The sequence below is a fragment of the Drosophila subobscura genome, chromosome U (genome assembly GCF_008121235.1).
Source record: "Drosophila subobscura isolate 14011-0131.10 chromosome U, UCBerk_Dsub_1.0, whole genome shotgun sequence".
NCBI lineage: Eukaryota > Metazoa > Arthropoda > Insecta > Diptera > Drosophilidae > Drosophila > Drosophila subobscura.
Window position 1 is genome coordinate 6,513,906 of NC_048534.1, and position 17,777 is coordinate 6,531,682.

Sequence of the window (17,777 nt, forward strand, 5' to 3'; positions counted from 1 at the left end):
TATATGTGCAGTAATAAAAATGAAATTCAGAAAAATTGCTTGGCCTTATGGAATTAATTAATTTAAAAAAAATAAATGCAAAGAATTCCACGTGCTAAATATTTAACATACCTTGTTGGGGTGGACAGCTTCAATAGAACTCTGCAGGTGCAACATGAATCTTACATTTATTCTACGCCACAGAAATGTAGACTACATGCTACATGTAAAATAAAATAGTGCAAACAAACGGCCAATTCATACAACTAAAACTAAACGCCACCAGCAGATGGCGGCAGTGTGCCCAACGTTTTTTTAAATTCGAAAATAAAATATATAAGAAAAATAACAACCCAAAAGTACCCAAAAGTCAACCAGAGAAAAACTATTCCATAGCTTCAAAATGTATTGGTTTTTAAATTTATTTTACTTGAATCGGCTTCAATTTGTTTGTCCAAAGGGTTTCTTGTGAGTTTATTAATCGTTTCTTTTTTTGTTGTTATCTAGGTATACATATATATTAGTAGGTATAACGTGAAATATAAATTTGTATGCTAGAGTTGATTGGGTGGCCTCCGTTAGAGATAATCTGTGGAAATGAGCTGCCTTTGCTGAGGTCGTTTAAGCTGTCGTTTTAATTACCTTTTTTATTTGTAATGGTCAGCGGTTAGAAAAAGATCTACTACAACAATAATATCATATCAATTTTTTTTGTATAAGTATATATCTATATTATATGTACTATATTTGTGTGTGTTTGTTTGTTTGACTGAGATTGTGTGTAGGCCATTACCAAACATTTCATTAGAATTCAATTCGTATCAATTTAGTTCGCATTTTTATCAATTCAGTCATGCCGCAGGGCTCTTCTAAAATATCGATCAGCGATCAGTTCCAAAAAAAATCTTCTCTCCTCACTAATTCCAACAAAATGTTGGGCTCTTGCTTCTTGCTTTTTTGTTGAAAATCTAAAAGTGTTACAAGGTTATCCTTTGAATTTGATGAATATATTTTTGATATAAATATTTATATACTTTGTGTATTGTTTTTTTTGCTGTGGGCTCTACTAATGCTTGACATTGAAATCTAATTGATTAATTGCTTTCGGAAATTCTAGGGATTAACATAGACACCAAAAACATGATTACTTAGCTGGATATTTGTTTGGTTTTAATTCGTTCCGCTTGAATACAAATTCTTCTCCCTTATTTTCCATATTGAAATTTGTATTGCTTCTTTCTTCGTTGAGAATCAATGTTCTTAAAAGGCCAACACGGGCGGCATTTAAATGGGACAATCAGAAGAGGGAGATACATATTTCCCCATATTTCAGTGCTTTCTCTGGCATTTTCTGCCACTCCATTAAAAAAATCCCTGATGCCCACTGTTATCACACCAATTTATATGCTGGCGGGTAGTTGCTTTAATTAATAGTTTATCATAATACAAACTCTCCATCATCATCATTGTCCTGACCACTATTTGTTATCAGTTAGAGAGAGAAAGAGAGGGATTGTCGGCGATCACACACACACGATCCCAACACGATCTCCATCAATATTGTATCACCCTTGCGCTCCAGCGAAGCCTGTCTTACATGTCTATTAACTATGAAATGCCATTTATTACTCTCAGTACATTCTACACAATGTACATACATATTATATTGTAATATTCCTTACGGCCGGCTGTACAGCATACGAGTACCTAATACCGATATAAATGGTACTCTCGTTACTTAGCTACTATCACACACACTGACTGATCCTGTTGCTGTCCCATTTGCTGGACACCGTCGACACTGTCAGAAGGGTTTTACAACTAGTATCATAGCTATTTGGTGAGTATTGCTTCCGTTTTATACAGGGGTCTTTCTCTGGTTTTTACTCTCTAGAGTCTAGACTATAGTTAGATGCTGTATTCATTATTAAGTTCTAACTTGATTGTTTGCCATTTTGAAAGGGTAAATTAAAATAAAATCAAAAGGCATTGCTTGTGGTAATAAATAAAATAAAATACATTTTTAAAAATTCATAATTCTTGCTAGATATTTATTTATGTAGTACCCAATTAAAAAAAAAAGTATATGTATGTATGTATATATTGAAGAGTCCTTCGGCTAACCGAAGTTATCCATTATTTGTTTCCATTACAAGAACGAAAGCCCGACATGTCCGACCATCGACCAGATTCCCATTTCTTTTCTTTTCTCAATTAGACTAGACATACCAAGATCTTAATGTCTAAACACTACCTTGAGACTGCAATTAAATATGGCTCGATATTTTGTCCACTAATTATACCACACCCAAAAAGATTCCGAATGTTCAGTTTCATTAGCGCAGCGGACCAGCAAACATACTCGTATGGTACACTACACACTTTACATACATATAATAAAAAATATTCATCACTGTACGATGTGGACATGCCTCACTTCCAATGTAACTTCTTCACTTCCAAAAAAGAACGACATAATACGAGAGATCGTGTAAAAGTTAGGCCTGATGCCCTATAAATTTGCTTGCTATTTTGTAAATATACAATCAATAGATAGCTGTAATTGTATGTATGCATGTGTAAGTATATGCGCATGTAGATGTGTATCGCTTATGATTTGATTTGACTTGTTGATTGCCTACGAGCTAATAATACCTTAGGTCGCACTAAGATTTCTATATAAGTATTATATATTTATATGTATATGTGTGTGTATGTGTATGTGTGTTTGTATATATAAAGGTATATCTATATGTATATAAGTAATGTATACAATTGTATAATATTGCAATTTCCAAATGTTCAGTTTCATTGTGTTTTTGCTTTGTTTAGGGTTCAGGGTCAGAGACAGAGACAGGGTCAGGGTCAGGGACAGGTTGTGGGGCGGTACACAAGGACAAGGAAATAGAATTGCCCATACATCTAGTATATACTCGTATGTACAATACAAATTGCTTGTCTTCACTTTTTTTGTTTTATAATAATATTACAATTTGAGTTGTCATTTCTAGGGGTTTTTCGTCGCCCACCTGGACGTCTCATTTACAAAGTTGTTCCATATGCTAATAACTAATACTAATTGCTGCAAATATATATATACATATATATATATACATATATGTATATATACTTCTTTTTATGACAGAGATTTCCATTCCGTTCCGTTTCCCACTTTCCCTGGACAAAGCTAAACGAGAAATATTCAAAATACCTAAATTTCTCAGTTTGTGCACAAGCCGCAATACAATTTTGAGATTGTTTGCATCTCTCAATCAGAGGGCAAGCAAGGAAAATGTATATGATTATAATACAGATTTTTGTGTGTGTGTCTTTTTATGGACAAATTGTTTAAGAATTATAACGTTTCATACAAATTAAAACATAAATTCATTTTCTTTCAAAGATTAAAAGACTGCCCTGTTGCAAAACTTGTACGAAAAGTTGTTCAAATTATAATGTATATTCAATTATCAGATCAGTTTGAGCTGCCCCAAGAAGTCTCTTCTCTACGTTTTCTAGTCTCAATACTTAGAAATACATTTCGGGATCCAAGAGATTGGTTTACAATGATATTTTGATTCAGTTCGAGTATGAGACCTACAACAATATTAGAATATTAATGAATGATTTTTCTACAACATTTAGCAAGTATTAGATCACGTGAAATATTTCCACTTGCTTGCCCCTTAAAACAGTCCCTTTGCGCCGGCCAATTTGCGTCGCCGGAATCACATTAGTCATCATTTGAGCGTATTGTATATGTTGTCCTCACCGGCCAGCTCTACGGTGGTAATATGAGCCGCATGTCTCTCCCCCAGCGGCTCCTCGCCCAAGTACACTGTGTGGTAGCTGATGGCGCTCTTCGAGGCCCCACCGTTGATCTCGATGCGACTGACGGACTGAGGTCCACTGGTCGGATACCTGAGAGAGGCATAATCCCCATCACCATCCCCATCGCCGTCATCCAAAACATGGGTGAACTGTGTAGCGCCCGAGAAGGTGTCGACGGTATGCGAGGGACAAATCTCCGCATAAATGTTCTCCTTGGTGTAGTCCACTGGTGCGGGAGCCCGCACAGAAACCTGTGGCTGCAGACTGCCATCGCTGGCCATGACCAAGGAGTCGCGCACACTCGAGTAGGGAAGATCGTCTTCCACCGGGGAAAAGGATGAGATCGGTACCGGGGACAGTATATTGTTCAGTCCGCCTCCCAGCAGACAGACTCCGCCCGCCGCACGACGGCCCGTGACGGGCTGCTTGGTCAGGGATTGCTGGTGCGCCTTCAACTGCATCAGACTGCGATCCTCCTGCTCCGCCTCCTCGTGCAATTGCAGCTTCTGGGGTAAAGAGAAGTGACGCATTTGGTGGAGACTCGACGAGGACTTGCTGTACTGGCGCGTCTTCACATGAAACTCATTGTAGAGCTTTTCGGTAATGAACGACTGCGGCGGCGGCGTCTGATTCTCCACATCTTCCAGTTCGGTGCCTGCCTCGCTGATGGCATCTGTGTGACTGTGTGTGGCCAGCAGATCGGGACGAGGCTTGCACTGGCCATTCAACAGCTCGATGTCCTGCAGCGACATGGACTTTTGCAGCAACGTGTCCAAGGACTTGGGTTCTATGGTGGTCAGAGTGGTGGTCTCGGTATCCGAGGCTCCGCCACTATTCAAAGAGATGGCATCCCGCTCTGGCTGCTCCTGATCTGAGCCGAATCGCGCCTGTAGCAGCTTCGACATATCCGTATAGCGTTCCATGCTCATTCGCTTGGCCTGCGCATCCAGCTCCGAGTCGAGTGGCAGCTTCTCCTGGTGCTGCTGCTGTTGCTGTTGCTTGCCGAACCACTTCTTCTTGGTGGACTGAAACACCTTCATGCGTTCCGAGATGCGATTGGTTCCGGCATCCGACAAGGAGGCAGCTGAAGCAGATGCTGCTGCCGCCGCCGCCTCTTTCGCCTCCAGACTTTCCAAATCGCTTTTGGTAAGGAATATAATCGAATCCTCCTTTTCGTGGGCCGCCATGGTGCTCTTCTCTCGCCTCAAAATACGAGGCAAGTGGAGGGGCTTTAGGATCCTGAGGCCCTCACGGGTTTTGCTGCCAGAGCGCTCCGAGCGCTGCACCAGCTCCACCTCCACCAGCCGCAGGAACTGATCGCAGTTGAACTGGCAGAACTTCAGCATATTCTGCACATTGGTGTTGGCCAGCATTCTCTGCTCGGAATCGAAGCCCAGGTAACTCTTGATCAGCTGCATGTCTCGACTGGGGTAAAACTTCCTCAGCTGCAGCGGCGTCTGCGTGTCAACGTCCTCGATGGGGCAACCAACGGCCACATCTTCCTTGGTCACCTGACTGATGCACAACTGTTCGGGTATCTCCGGTCCGGCGGGTCCCGAGATGTAGCGCAGGGTCACCGGCAACAGCTTGGACGCCGTCACCAGTGCCCCCAATCGGTGTACACATTCCGGATTGATCTTGCGCTGCGCATCGCCCAGCTTCTGCAGCAGCTGCGGTACTCCCGGCTCAATCTCGTAGAACTTTCCTTTGGTGGCCAGGGGTACGTACATCACCTGACGGTTCTCGTTCAGCAACTGGGCGTATCGGTTCTTCTCCTTCTCGCGCCCGATGTAGCCACTTGAATGGGACTTGGACACATTCCCACTGCCGTGTTGGGACAAGTTTGCCTGTCCCTGGCCATGTCCATGCTCCTGCTTTCCGTCCTCGAATACGGCCAGTAGCCGAAACACCTGTCCGCCACGTGCCGTCGTCTTGACGTACTGTGGTCGTCCCTTGATGACGGGCAGACAGCCCTCGTGCGTGGGACTGCTGGCGCTGCCCGCTGGCGAGGACTCTGTGAAAGCTGGCATATTGTCCACCGAAACGAACTTGTACACCCGCTCCCGTACCAGATGCATTAGCGAGCTGTATTGCGTGGCTGTCGGCAGACCCTTCTCATTGAGCAGCGAGAAATAGCCTACAGCGTTGTCAGAAATGTACAAAAAAAAAGGTACATATTTTTAAAAGGTAAACAAACTTTTATCAAGCATATAGAATGGATTAAAAATAGAAATGGACAAAAGGTCATCTATGGCAGGACGATAATGGTATCCCGAATATGCAAAGGAGAATACTCTTAAACACAACATACATTTCTTGTGCAGGACATGACGCATTTCGCTACATTTAGCAAATTAAAAAAGGCTGCCCAAAGCTGCCAAATGATTTCGTTTCATGTCAAATGAGATAAAGATGAAGCAGATCTCAAATTATGGTATGACAGCTAAACAGCTTGTAAATTTCAACAGTTTGGCAAGTTGCCAAACGTTAAATAAAACATTATCAAAGGTTTTCCGTTGTTAAACCCAAGATACTGCTTTACAATTTGATTAAAGTAATTATTGCTAGTGACAGGCGATTCTATATCTAAATATTTAATTGAGAAAAGAGATAAAGACTGGCAGCTACAATCTCAACGTATCAAATATTGTCTCTGATGGACGGACATCTAAAGGGGAAACCTTTTTTCTTTGTTTTAAATTGTAATTGAATCAGCAGAGGAGTAAAACTCAATATGGACACACAAATTGAATCAATCCAATTTGCCAGCTAGCCCAGTTGGCTCTTTTTTCTCTTTTATGTACACTGCACTAAAAGTTGAATGAGTAAAATGATAATACACCGATTGCAGTCGGTCTATAAATTGGCAGATTGCATAATATTTGCACACTTTGGTTTACTTTGCGCCCCGACAAACGCCAAATGGCTGTGAAAAGTCACATGGCGTTACGCGTTGAGCTAAAACAATGGATGACCGACCACCGCAATGGCGGGTGAGGGCACCAGAAGAAGTCACTACTGACTGACTGACTGCCACTGGCACCCCGCATAGAGCACCCCGCATTGCATCTCCCCTAAACCAGCTCCACCCGCATTGCATAATGGTGGGGTGATGATGAGCAATAGTTGCGATTACTTTTCATTGTTGAACTGTGACTGTGACACGCAAACAACGAATTCAGCGCAAAGGGAGATATTTACTCATATGCTAGAGGGCCACAGCCCCCAAGGCATGGATTGAGTGACTAACTGAGTCTGGACCCACGTAATCAGCCACAAATATGCCTCAACATATGCATTCGTCATGAAGAGAACAGAACCCGATGCCATTCGACTACCTACGACTATCTTATGATTACGAGTATGTAAATGGAAACGAAATTAAAATTAGCAACGTTCCGGAAACGCACCTGGAAACTCTTGTGGTATTAGCACGATTTTCTTGCGCTGCGACGCCTGAGTCTTGGCATTGTGTCCATGATAGATGTTCCGCTGTCGCACCAGCCTGTAGAGCAGGAAAAGCTCATCGTGCCCGCTGCTGCATGGCCGGTTGTTGCTGTTGTTGTTGCCGCTCCCAGCGCTGGAGGAGGAATGGGTTCCAGTGCCCGTATCGGTATTGTTAGTGATCGTTGGACCACCACTGACTGGCTTCGGTCCCGTCGAAGAGCTACTCGAGGCCGCCGTGGACGAGCCGTGCGAAGAGCTGGACTGCAGGGTTTCGTTGGAGCTCTTGCTGGCATGCAGGATGCGGACGACACGGGGCAGCGAGAACCGCTCGAGGAATATGTCGGCGGGCAGCGGCTCCTGCTGCGACTGTAAACATGAATTGTTTAAGATGGGCAAGAACTATTGGAAATGGCAACTCACCTCGCTGCTTCCCTTGGAGGCCTTACTGTCGCCGGTCGAGTAGTCGCTGCTGCCGTTGAGACCTCCACAGAAGCCAGAGTAACCGTTGCCGCCGCCTGCGGCAGATCCAGAGCCAGCACCAAGGCCGTAGCTGCCGTTGGCGCTGTTGCGCAGGCGTCGGGCCAGCCGCTGGTTCAGCTCGATCTCGTTGCGGCGCGCCAGTCGGGCGTTCTCAAATTCCGCCACCGAGAACATGTTGGAGCTGGTGTCGTGGGAGTTGAATCGCCGCAGCTTGGGCTTGCGCGCTCCGGCAGCCATGTGGCCGGGATGGGCGCCCGCTGGTGCTCCACCTGCAACAAAAAACACAAAACGCAAAGAGTAGCGGGCGGCGGGTGAGCATTAGTGAGGTAATCGTATAAAAATATAATTGCCGCAGCAGTCGGCAGTGGGAAAAACCCACACCACAACCCCCAGAATACATCTACATTTATTTCTACTTCTAAATCTGCGAATAGTTGTGCATCCCAGAGAGACCTCAGTCGCAGTCGCAGCCGCAGTCACAGCTACAGTCACGTTCACAGCCGCATTGAACGCGAATTTCATTTGGCGTGACGCAACGGACTGGCAAGTGGTTCAAAACTGTTGCTAAGCGCAGCTAATTTTCAGTCATCGGTCAACGAGACGATGACACACAGTGGGCGAAAATCGCCTTAAAGCGTGACCATAAAACAATGAAGAAAATTCTATAGAAAATAATGTGGAAAGTGCTATTCCAAGTCGATAGCGGAAATTAACTTTTTATTTTATTTTTCATTGTAATTATACCTTTTTTAATATGTTTGTATTATTATTTGTAAAACGATCTCGGCGTTCATTGCTCTCATTTGTATATGAACCTGGATGATCTGAACAATGGGAATGAATGACTATTCATTCAAAAATATTTTCTATTGGCCTAAAAAAACCTAAATAACAATAATAGTTTTTGAGGATCTTGAAAAATAAATAATTAGTGATTCTGAGAGTAGCTGAGAAATTAAAATAAAATGAAAAGTAAGTGGATTTTATTCTCAAATATTTTTCATAATCTTTTCCACTTTGGGACTTGGGACTGCAAAAATTGTATGTGTTTTGGGAGTTCCCAAGCTAATATTCAGGAAGAACCCCCAAAAACCCAAAAGGTCTGTGACTCTAGGTCAAATGGCATTGAATGTACTTAAATTTCGGATCGGATATCGCTGCTCATTCCATTGAAGCAATAATAAAAGACTCAAGCACTTAAGGCGATTAACAACCAAACAAACAGTTAACTATTTCTGGATCCCGACAAGATACCACTGCGCCCCCACCTACTCCAATGGCAACGGCTATCGGATCGACATCCAAAAAGCAATTGTCTGTCACTGTTTTCATTGAACTTCAAGCGGTGCAATTAAAAAGAGATATCGCGACTTTAGATTGCTCATTGTTCGACTGCTGCCCATGGTGCGGGCGGTTAGTACTGCTTCTCCCCTCAGCCATTCGACCGATTGGTGGTCGGTGGCAGCGCATTACTCACTCTAATTGCGCACATTTGGCTTAATTTTTTGCACCATTCACACACACGCACACTACAAATTCGAGTTTAATAAACACATACGCAAATGCATATACATATGTTTGTATGTATGAACACACGTAAATGCATGCGGAGGCAGAAATCACAGCATAACAGCGAAAGAGCTAAACGTTTTGTGAAATTACGCTTATCTTTTGGGAAATATCAATTGCAATTGCGGCCAACACGAGAGCGAAAGCGAGAGAGGGAGAGAGAGGCAGAAGCAATGGCAGAATGAACAGAGCGAGCAGAATGAACAGAGCGAGCAGAATGATAGCGAGGGGGGCTGTGTCATCGTCACGTTTCGTGTGAAATTACGCGAAGCGACGCGCGCCTAGGTAACAAAATTCACAGTGGAAGCAACAACAACGAAATAGCAAACAAAAAAACTAAAGGGAAGGCCGAGCTTTTCATACTCTTTCCAGATTTTCATGGAACTAAATGATTGGGAGTAGAACTTTATAATCAAACTTGATGGGGAAGTGTATAAAAAGTGTCAAAATGCTGTTTTCTTGTTTATTTTACCTTCCAGTTAATATTTCCTTTTCTATGTGAAGCAACAAAGCTGCGTCCGATTCACAGCAGAATGCAAAGCAAATCTCAAGTTCACTGATTCCCAGAAGACGCCACAAGCAAACATTGTTTTTGCAATATTAAGTATACGATATAAACACTGGTTTATGACATTTAATTCTTAGAATTGGCCACAACGGAATATTGTTATAATTTTTATTTTATTTTCCGTTAGTTTATTTCAATTTTCCCTGTTACAAGGGCCCAACTAAAAGACTGATACTTCTTTAAAGAGCATAAAATAACGACGTCAATGAGCAAACAAAAAACGTACTCTCTCAATTATTTGCTCTCACACACCATCTCTCTCTCTCGCTCTCCCTCTCTCTCGCTGTTTGGAGCGCGTGCCTTCCTTTCGTACACCCTACGAGCGTTTTTCCCGCCTCCCCCTTTGCAATCTTTGCTTACCGTTACATGCAGCTGCTACTGCTGTTGCAGCTGCGCCGCTGTTGCTGGGCGCGCCGCCTGGCGCAGCACCACCTCCTGCCGCTGCCCCCACTCCTCCTGTTGATCCAGTGTTTGCCGTGTTTGCTGGAGCTCCTGATGTGGATGTGGGTGTGGATGCTCCTGCTGCTGCTGCTGCTGCCATGTGGGGACTGCTCTTCACAAGCCAATTGGCCAAATGACGCTGACGTTCAAACTCGATATTAGTGCGTTGCATTTCGGACAATTTGAAGGTCTCGTTCATAATCGCAATTACACCCGCGTTCAAAAAAAAGGGAAACGCGAAAGCGTCGACGATCGACGGCAGCGACGCGTCGCCGTCGGGTCTAAGTTAACTGCTTGTGCGCGCCCGAGCGTCTCTCGTTGTCAACTGTCAAACACGAAATACGAAATGCAGAGTAATGCAGCGCCGCGCCGATCTTGTGCCGAGCTGTAACGAGAAAGAGAGAGAGAGAGCGCGAGAGCGAAAAATTAGTGAGAGAAGTTTACATAACAAAATACACAGCTTTCTGACGCTTGCACACACTTACTAGCGCTGAGTAATACACTCAAATGCATATGAATCAAATAATATTTTATGAGTTATTTAACAGTAGAATCTAAGTTTGAATCATTTTATTTTAAAGCAAAAATAAATTTTAATTTGTGAGAGTTCTAATTCCTGATACTGTACTGAATTGGCGCAATTATTGGACAAAAGTCGAGCGGGAGGAAGCTGGAACACTAATAACGTTCCAGCTGCTGGTTTTTGTCTGTCTATTATAAAGATTAACGTTGATTAACAACAAATATACCCCTACTACAGAGTATACCAACAACAACAAAAAACTTTAAAAAAATTCGGATTCCTCTCCCGCAGCTCGGCGGTTGATGTGTGCGTGTGCTGTCGGTGTGATGACTGTTCGTGCGTGTGTGGTGCATAAATTATCATTGCCTTAGCCCAACGATGACGACGTTATCAGAAAAGTAAACGACGCAAAGCTAACTCTGCTTCGGCTCTGGCTTTGCTGCTCTCGCGACGCTCGCCCGTTCGTTGGCTTGTTCAATGTCGCCGCACCTTTGCAGCTGATTCCCACAGCCGCCCCCACTGCCACCCAGCTGCCCCCTCCACACAACCCATATCGCAGCGGACAAGGCAGAGCCACTACGTCTGGCACTGGCAGCAGCTCGTCATCTTCAAACGTTATGCGACAACGTAATCGGGCCTCGGGAGGGGGGTGCTCGTACATACATTCTATGTATGTGCATGCACCCATACATACACATACTCGTTTTGTTCTGCATGCTTTTGGCTTTTGTTGTGTGCCTTCGCCTTCGCTCTGATACTTTTTTATGTGCTTTCCCAGGAAAGAGTATCATAACTTTGTCATAATGTTGGCAAACCATTCGGGCGAAGGCAAATGCCAGAAGGCAGCAAGCCAAAAACAGCAAAAGAAAAAACCTCAAACAGAATGTTGCAAACTCATGTGCACAATTACATACATGTGGCCCATGCTGTATCTACAGTGAAAGTCCACTTGGCGGACAGATTTCCAATCGAGTTTCACATCTTTGTACACTCGCATCTCACCCGTCTCAATTTACTAGACGTCTCTCAAGCTAAAATAATTTAACAGTGGTAGGTCTCACTGTACTTGAGTTATGTACTCAAGCATATGTATTTATTTACATAAGGGCGTATGTATCAAATTCTTGATCGGCATGACGGGGCATAACCACAACGATCCTACATACAATGTAGGGGTTGTTGGCGGGTTGCCATGCAAAACTTTTCTATTCAAACCATCAAAAATTAAGTTGAACGATCTGCAAAATGTTGGCTTGGAATACAAACAAAAGCCACACACACATATGTACATATACATATACATATTTATGTATTTAATTACATATGTACATACAGCACATTAATGTAACAATCACAATAAAAACTTATGGTCGGAAGCAGATGTGCATTTTATTTTATAACAAAAAATGTTTGTCGTATCCGGGGAGAATGCCATTTCCCCTTTTAGACACTCAATCTTAATGAAATCATTAGAGATAATTATCTGAACAAGTTCGATAAGCAATGGGATTTTAAAATACTTTTCCTAAAATGCTGCTCCAGAGTCAGAGTATTTAGAGTATGTAGTATTTATTTAGAGTTGTTAGAGTATTTTTACAGCGACTTCCTTTGATCCAATAAACTCAACAAACACACAAACGTATTACATACATATGTACATACATATATAGTAGTTCTGACCTTGAACAAGTCTTATCGGAAAACTAAAAAAAAAAATATATAAAAATGATGTAGTATTAAGATTTAAATGAATGCAGGCGGAACCTATAAATGTACATTTGGGTAATACCCATAATTATCAGTATATTCAGAATGTCTTTCGAAATCGTAACGATTTCCATTTGATTTTGAAATCTTAATTAAACCCCATGGATTTCTAAACAGAGGGCATTCAAGGTTCGGTGTAGACTAGCCCACTCTAGTATATTTTGATTCTCACTTGGTTCTTTTGACCAGCGTTCGTTGCCTTTTGTCAACTGGTTTCTCGGGGGGGTTCAACTACTAAAGAATAAGCGTAGGCAATTCGCTTCGTCGTCGCCTCAGGTGTTTCCCCCTGAGAGCTAGGGCGGGTGGCGATGTGGAGGATGGGGAATGTGAGGCGTAAGGCATTATTGCCCATTGTCTATCTAGTTTTTGTATAATTCATTTCTATGCGTAGCTGTCGGCCTGTCAGCTGTCGCCGCTCTTTTGATGAATCACAGGCCTGCCTGCCTGCCCAACGGCAGACCCCGCTAAAAATACACACAGAGCAAAATGCAAAATTCATGGTCGGTTCTCCTCGTCGCTTCGCCTGGAATGCGGTGAAGGCGCACCGCTCCGCCCTGTTCCAACACTCCACCACTCTGAGCGAATGAGCAATCGCCGGTTAGGTTGGTTAGCTTGGTTAGTCGATGCTGGTTAGAGAGGGTTCAAGGGGCCCGCTTGGGGGTTACGCAAATATGTGAAATCTGTTGTCAGGCAACGTCCCGTTGCGGTTCCTCTTCGCTCGTGGCAGACCGGCGACACCCATGCATACACAGTTTTACCATTTTGCCAATTGGTCGGTCACCTGTGGGCTGTTTGGGTCAAACTCCAACTCAAACCCTCCATAGGTTCAAGTTTTCTCCTTGCCACACAGTGGCAAGAAAATGTTTTAGCCAAAAGCTTCTTAAGACATGGCTTAAATGAGCTCAACGTCGTTTGACTGTCTGCCTTGGCAGCATTTACCCCACCAGATCTCCGAATGCCACAGCAGCTAAGCTTCGCCCATCGCCTATCTCCCATCACCTAACCATGCGACCGCCGCCGCCGTTGCCCATGTTGCCGCATTCATGTGCAACTAATCGACGTGTGCTGGTTTATTGGTTTCAGCTTTGGGCCTGATGCGGTGGCAATTACGCTGCTTCTGCTTCTGGTTCTGCAAATTCGTATTTCCCATTTACCATTTCCCCATTTACCATTTCGTATTTTGCATTTGATGATGTGGTCAGGGGCCCAGCGAGAGGCTTTGCCGTGCGGTTACCAAGAGCCGTTAGCGAAGGCATTCTCGTAGAGAGCACCACATCACATACAGCCCAGAACACACAGCATGTGGTCGCAAGATGGGGGTATGGGATGGGCAATATACAATATACACACAATATGCTCATAACTTTTGCATGTTTATGTACCTACCTAAACGACGGACAATTATTTATCAAACAAGTGGCAAAGAGAATAACGACAAGTGAGTAGCAGATAGACAGAGGGACAGAGGAGGGCACTGCACTACACTGCACTGCACTGCATTACATTCAGCTCTCGAATGACAAGTGAATTGATTATGAGAATGATGACGATGACGATAATGATGATTACAAATGACAATGGCCAAAGAGGAAGTCGAAGAATGAAATGCAATTTGCAAAATGTACTCCAAAGAGGAACTGCAAAAAGACGAGAGGAAGCGAAACATAGGAGACTGATGGATTATTGATAGAGCAGAGCACTTGCTGGGCAAGCAAATAAGAACTATTGAGTCTTTCAATTCGATCCAAAGTTTAATCAAATTAAAGGAAAAGGAATGCATTTTATTTGACATTTCAACGATAGAAGCACCAAATGCACAGGACACTGAGCAGCATCACATAGGTGATATTTTCGCCGACCATGTACATGCAGCCGATAAGAACCTCCAAGGCATTGACCAAAATTTTGCAAAATCTCTGGCGGAGTGGCGGCCTCTGCATATCCGTCTCCGATGGAACATTCTCCACCTCAATGTGGATGGTATGCTGCAGCGCCTGGCTGGGCTTTTCCGTGGTGTACACGAACACTCCTTGCTCCACTACTTTGGAGGCTTTCTGCTGTTGCTCCAGCAGCGACAAGGACGTCTGAATGCTCACCTCACTGGTGGCGGTCTTGACTGTGTGATCCACCGACTGTGTGATAACCGACGTATTCTCATGATCTTTGGGAAGGGTGTTATAGATTAGGTTTCATTGAATGGTAGTTTCCTCCCTCATACCATGGGTCGGCATACATTCTAGTTGATTGGAAACCACGCCCTGCTGCTTCAGTTCTACATCCATGATCTTTGCATAGCCCTCGAAGAAGTTTAGCAGTTCTGTAAAGCGTGTGTTAATCTGTTTCTGACTCGACTGGACCTCGTCCACATAATGTGACATGCTGCTGTCTGGTGTCTGCTTAGCTCCGTCCTGGCAACCATCCTCCGATGGATCCTCCGATGTATTTTCAGCCATTACAACTACAGTGGAACATTCGTCCTTTAGTGCCTCATCCTGGGGCTGCAGCATGTTGAGTATAAATTGTGATTTGGTTTCTGTGTTCTCGGGGAATTTTTTTTTCTGTCTACTACTATTTGTGTGATTTTTGAAATATTTGTTTGAATATTTAAGCACGGGTTGCTTCCTGCTTTATTTGCTTTGTTGTCTCAAAAAGCTAAGTCCAAGCCATAAATAAATAAATGCTACAGGGGCATCTATTACTAGTTTAAACTCTAAGCCAGCCTTTCCTTCTAGCTTTTCTTTAAAAATCACAAAATCTATTTCATTCTTTCGAAATCTTTGATCAAATAAATTCCGAATTTTTTTTTTGGCGTCTGCTTGCTGAGGACCAAAGACAAAATAATGAACATTGGGCGAAACTTTTTTAATACGAAATTGATGAAAGCGCTTAAGTAATGTGAAAATTTACAGCTTGGGTGAGCAAAGCGACAGTGGCAGAGCAGGGGGCACCATTGGATATTCTTATCTGGGGCCACTAACTGTTTCCATTTTCTTTCTTTTTCTCTCTATTTAACGTATATTTCGGGAGTTTTATGTTAATGCTTTATAGCGCTGGCCACGCCTCGCTTCCAGTTAAAGTTCGTTTCGCGGGGCAAGGCCCCGGAACTTTTATGCGTCCCCACTCCGTGCCGTCTGTGGCGCCACACCAGCTGCCGCTGCTGCTCCTACTAACTGTGCTAACTGTTGGCTGATATCTGTAGCTGCGATTTATTAACAGTTAGCTGCCGTACCTACCACAACTAGTACAAGTACTACTACTACTACGGCAACCAAAATATTTGTAGTTCTTCCTCCTTTTGTTGTTGTTGCTGCTGCATTTCGCAGCAAGAAGCCGAAAATTTATTGCCTGCAGCCACATGATGAATGATTTTGATAATAATAAGTATTTTGTTATTGCTTTTTTGCCTTGGGCGGATTTTCATTTTTTTTTCCTTTTTCTTATTCCTTTTTTTTTGTTTTTTGTGATGTTGCAGCAACTTTTGGCTGCGTTTTGTTGCCAAATATTGAAGTCACCATGGAGCCATGGAGCTGGTGAAAAAGACCTTGCCACAAAAAGCTGTAGATTGTGGATGGGAGTTGCCTGCCCCCTGCTGTTGCCACTGCGCTGCCGCTAAAACTAAAACATTTGGCCAACTGACGAAAACATAAACCAAAAGTAATAAACTAAAGGTTGTCATAAGAAAACTCAGACGGGCGAACGGTCTTAAAGAAAAACTCATTTGTCTAGAAGAAGTTTCTGGCGGCTTGGGTGCATGTGGCAAGAGCATGTACAGAGTTTTACAAAAATCATCATCATACTGTAGTTACGATGGCATGGGTGTGTCTGTATGTTTTCTCGTTCTTTGTTTAACAAATTTTAAATGCTTGAAAAAAACGCAGAAAAGTTTAAAATGATAATTTTCTCAGAGTGGCTTAGCAGCTCAAGGGGAGTTTCCTTGTAAAATATTTAATTCAATTTTAAAAACACGAGACGGGACGTGTGAGACGCTTCTTACGCGTCACAACTTTTATACCCGGCACTCAGTACTACATCTGCACTTTAGCTGTTATTTGTCAAATTTTACATTTTTTTTTCATCTGTCATCTACATCAACAACACTACTCACGCCAACACGCTCCTTTAGCTCGCCACCCTCCCCTAGAGCCACACACTGCAGAGTCAGGGCAGAGACGCGGCAGAGACGCGGCCGAGGCAGAGGCCACAAACTGCGCGAAGCAGAGTGTGAATGAGAGAATGTGTAAACAAAAAATATAAGCTGCGGGACGGGGTGGGTTTAGCTTTTTTAGTTTTCTTTTATCTTCAAAATTGCGGGGGCGGAAGGGGGCTAATTTTTGAAATACACTGGTTTCAGTGTGAGCATACAGCAGTCTGGAGCCAAAATTTGGTGGCTCTAGCTCTTATAGTCTCTGAGAACTAGCCGACAAACAAGACGGACGGACAGATAGACAGACGGACGGACGGACAGACAGACAGACAGACATAGACTCGGCTATTGATGCTGATCAAGAATATATGTATATACTTTGTGGGGTCGGAAACGTTTCCTTCTGTGCGTTACATACAACCTTTATTCGCACAAATACAATATACCCTATTTACTCTTCGAGTACCGGGTATAATAATCTACACAAATGTTGTAGTGCCATCAATCAATATACATAAGTAATTATGTGCTTATGTACTCCGAAGTTTGATTACTCCATATCTATATAGTTTTCATTGCGGCAGTTAAATGATAAATAATGTCAGAAGTTGTCGGAAAATTAAAGACTGTGTCACGATTGTGTAATTTGACAGTATCTTGAAGTTCTAATGACCAAACAAGTGGAACTAATTAATTGTGAAACATGTGCTAAAAAGAATTGTGCGGATTTCTTCATCCACAGCTTAAGTTTACGATGTGCTGCGTGACCTTGGAATGCCATTGTAAATTACGATTTTCCACAAAAACAATTTGGTGAAGTAAGACATTCGTCTGCGGAAAATACAGTTGAAGTGAAGAACAAAACCCCCTATACCTAGCCCCTCACCGACCGGAACTGTGGATAGTAGACAAAAGACGGGCAGCATTAATGTCGACACTTTAAGGCTGCGCTCTTGAGGCGAACGAGTGTGCAATTTTTGACAAATTTATGATGATGGAATTTTAAGTGATTTTTAACGAGTGTTTGC

General features: G+C 43.1%; 2 protein-coding genes across 4 annotated transcripts in view; both read right to left on the minus strand.

The window, feature by feature from the left end:
* Window positions 1-2,005: 2,005 nt before the first annotated feature.
* LOC117902757 overlaps window positions 2,006-17,777 on the minus strand; it is a 41,301-nt gene continuing 25,529 nt past the window's right edge. For all 3 annotated transcript variants that reach the window (XM_034814348.1, XM_034814349.1, XM_034814350.1), the window contains 4 exons: window positions 10,235-10,700; window positions 7,678-8,006; window positions 7,221-7,623; window positions 2,006-5,947 (listed from right to left, as the gene is read on the minus strand). In XM_034814348.1, the coding sequence (XP_034670239.1) occupies window positions 3,720-5,947; window positions 7,221-7,623; window positions 7,678-8,006; window positions 10,235-10,514 (3,240 nt within the window). In that variant the 5' untranslated portion in view covers window positions 10,515-10,700 and the 3' untranslated portion in view covers window positions 2,006-3,719. The remainder of the gene's footprint in view (window positions 5,948-7,220; window positions 7,624-7,677; window positions 8,007-10,234; window positions 10,701-17,777) is intronic.
* Window positions 14,366-15,182, minus strand: LOC117902761. The gene is made up of 2 exons (XM_034814354.1): window positions 14,824-15,182; window positions 14,366-14,766 (listed from the first exon to the last, which is right to left on the minus strand). Exons 1-2 carry the CDS (start codon window positions 15,110-15,112, stop codon window positions 14,399-14,401), a joined length of 657 nt encoding a protein of 218 aa, XP_034670245.1. The 5' UTR covers window positions 15,113-15,182; the 3' UTR covers window positions 14,366-14,398.

Bases quoted from the DNA above. Each gene is read 5' to 3' on its own strand.
- LOC117902761 (XM_034814354.1), bottom strand. From the start codon at position 15,112: ATGCTGCAGCCCCAGGATGAGGCACTAAAGGACGAATGTTCCACTGTA. The intron at 14,767-14,823 runs GTATGAGGGAGG...CCCTTCCCAAAG, and splicing joins AGAATGTATGCCGACCCATG to ATCATGAGAATACGTCGGTT.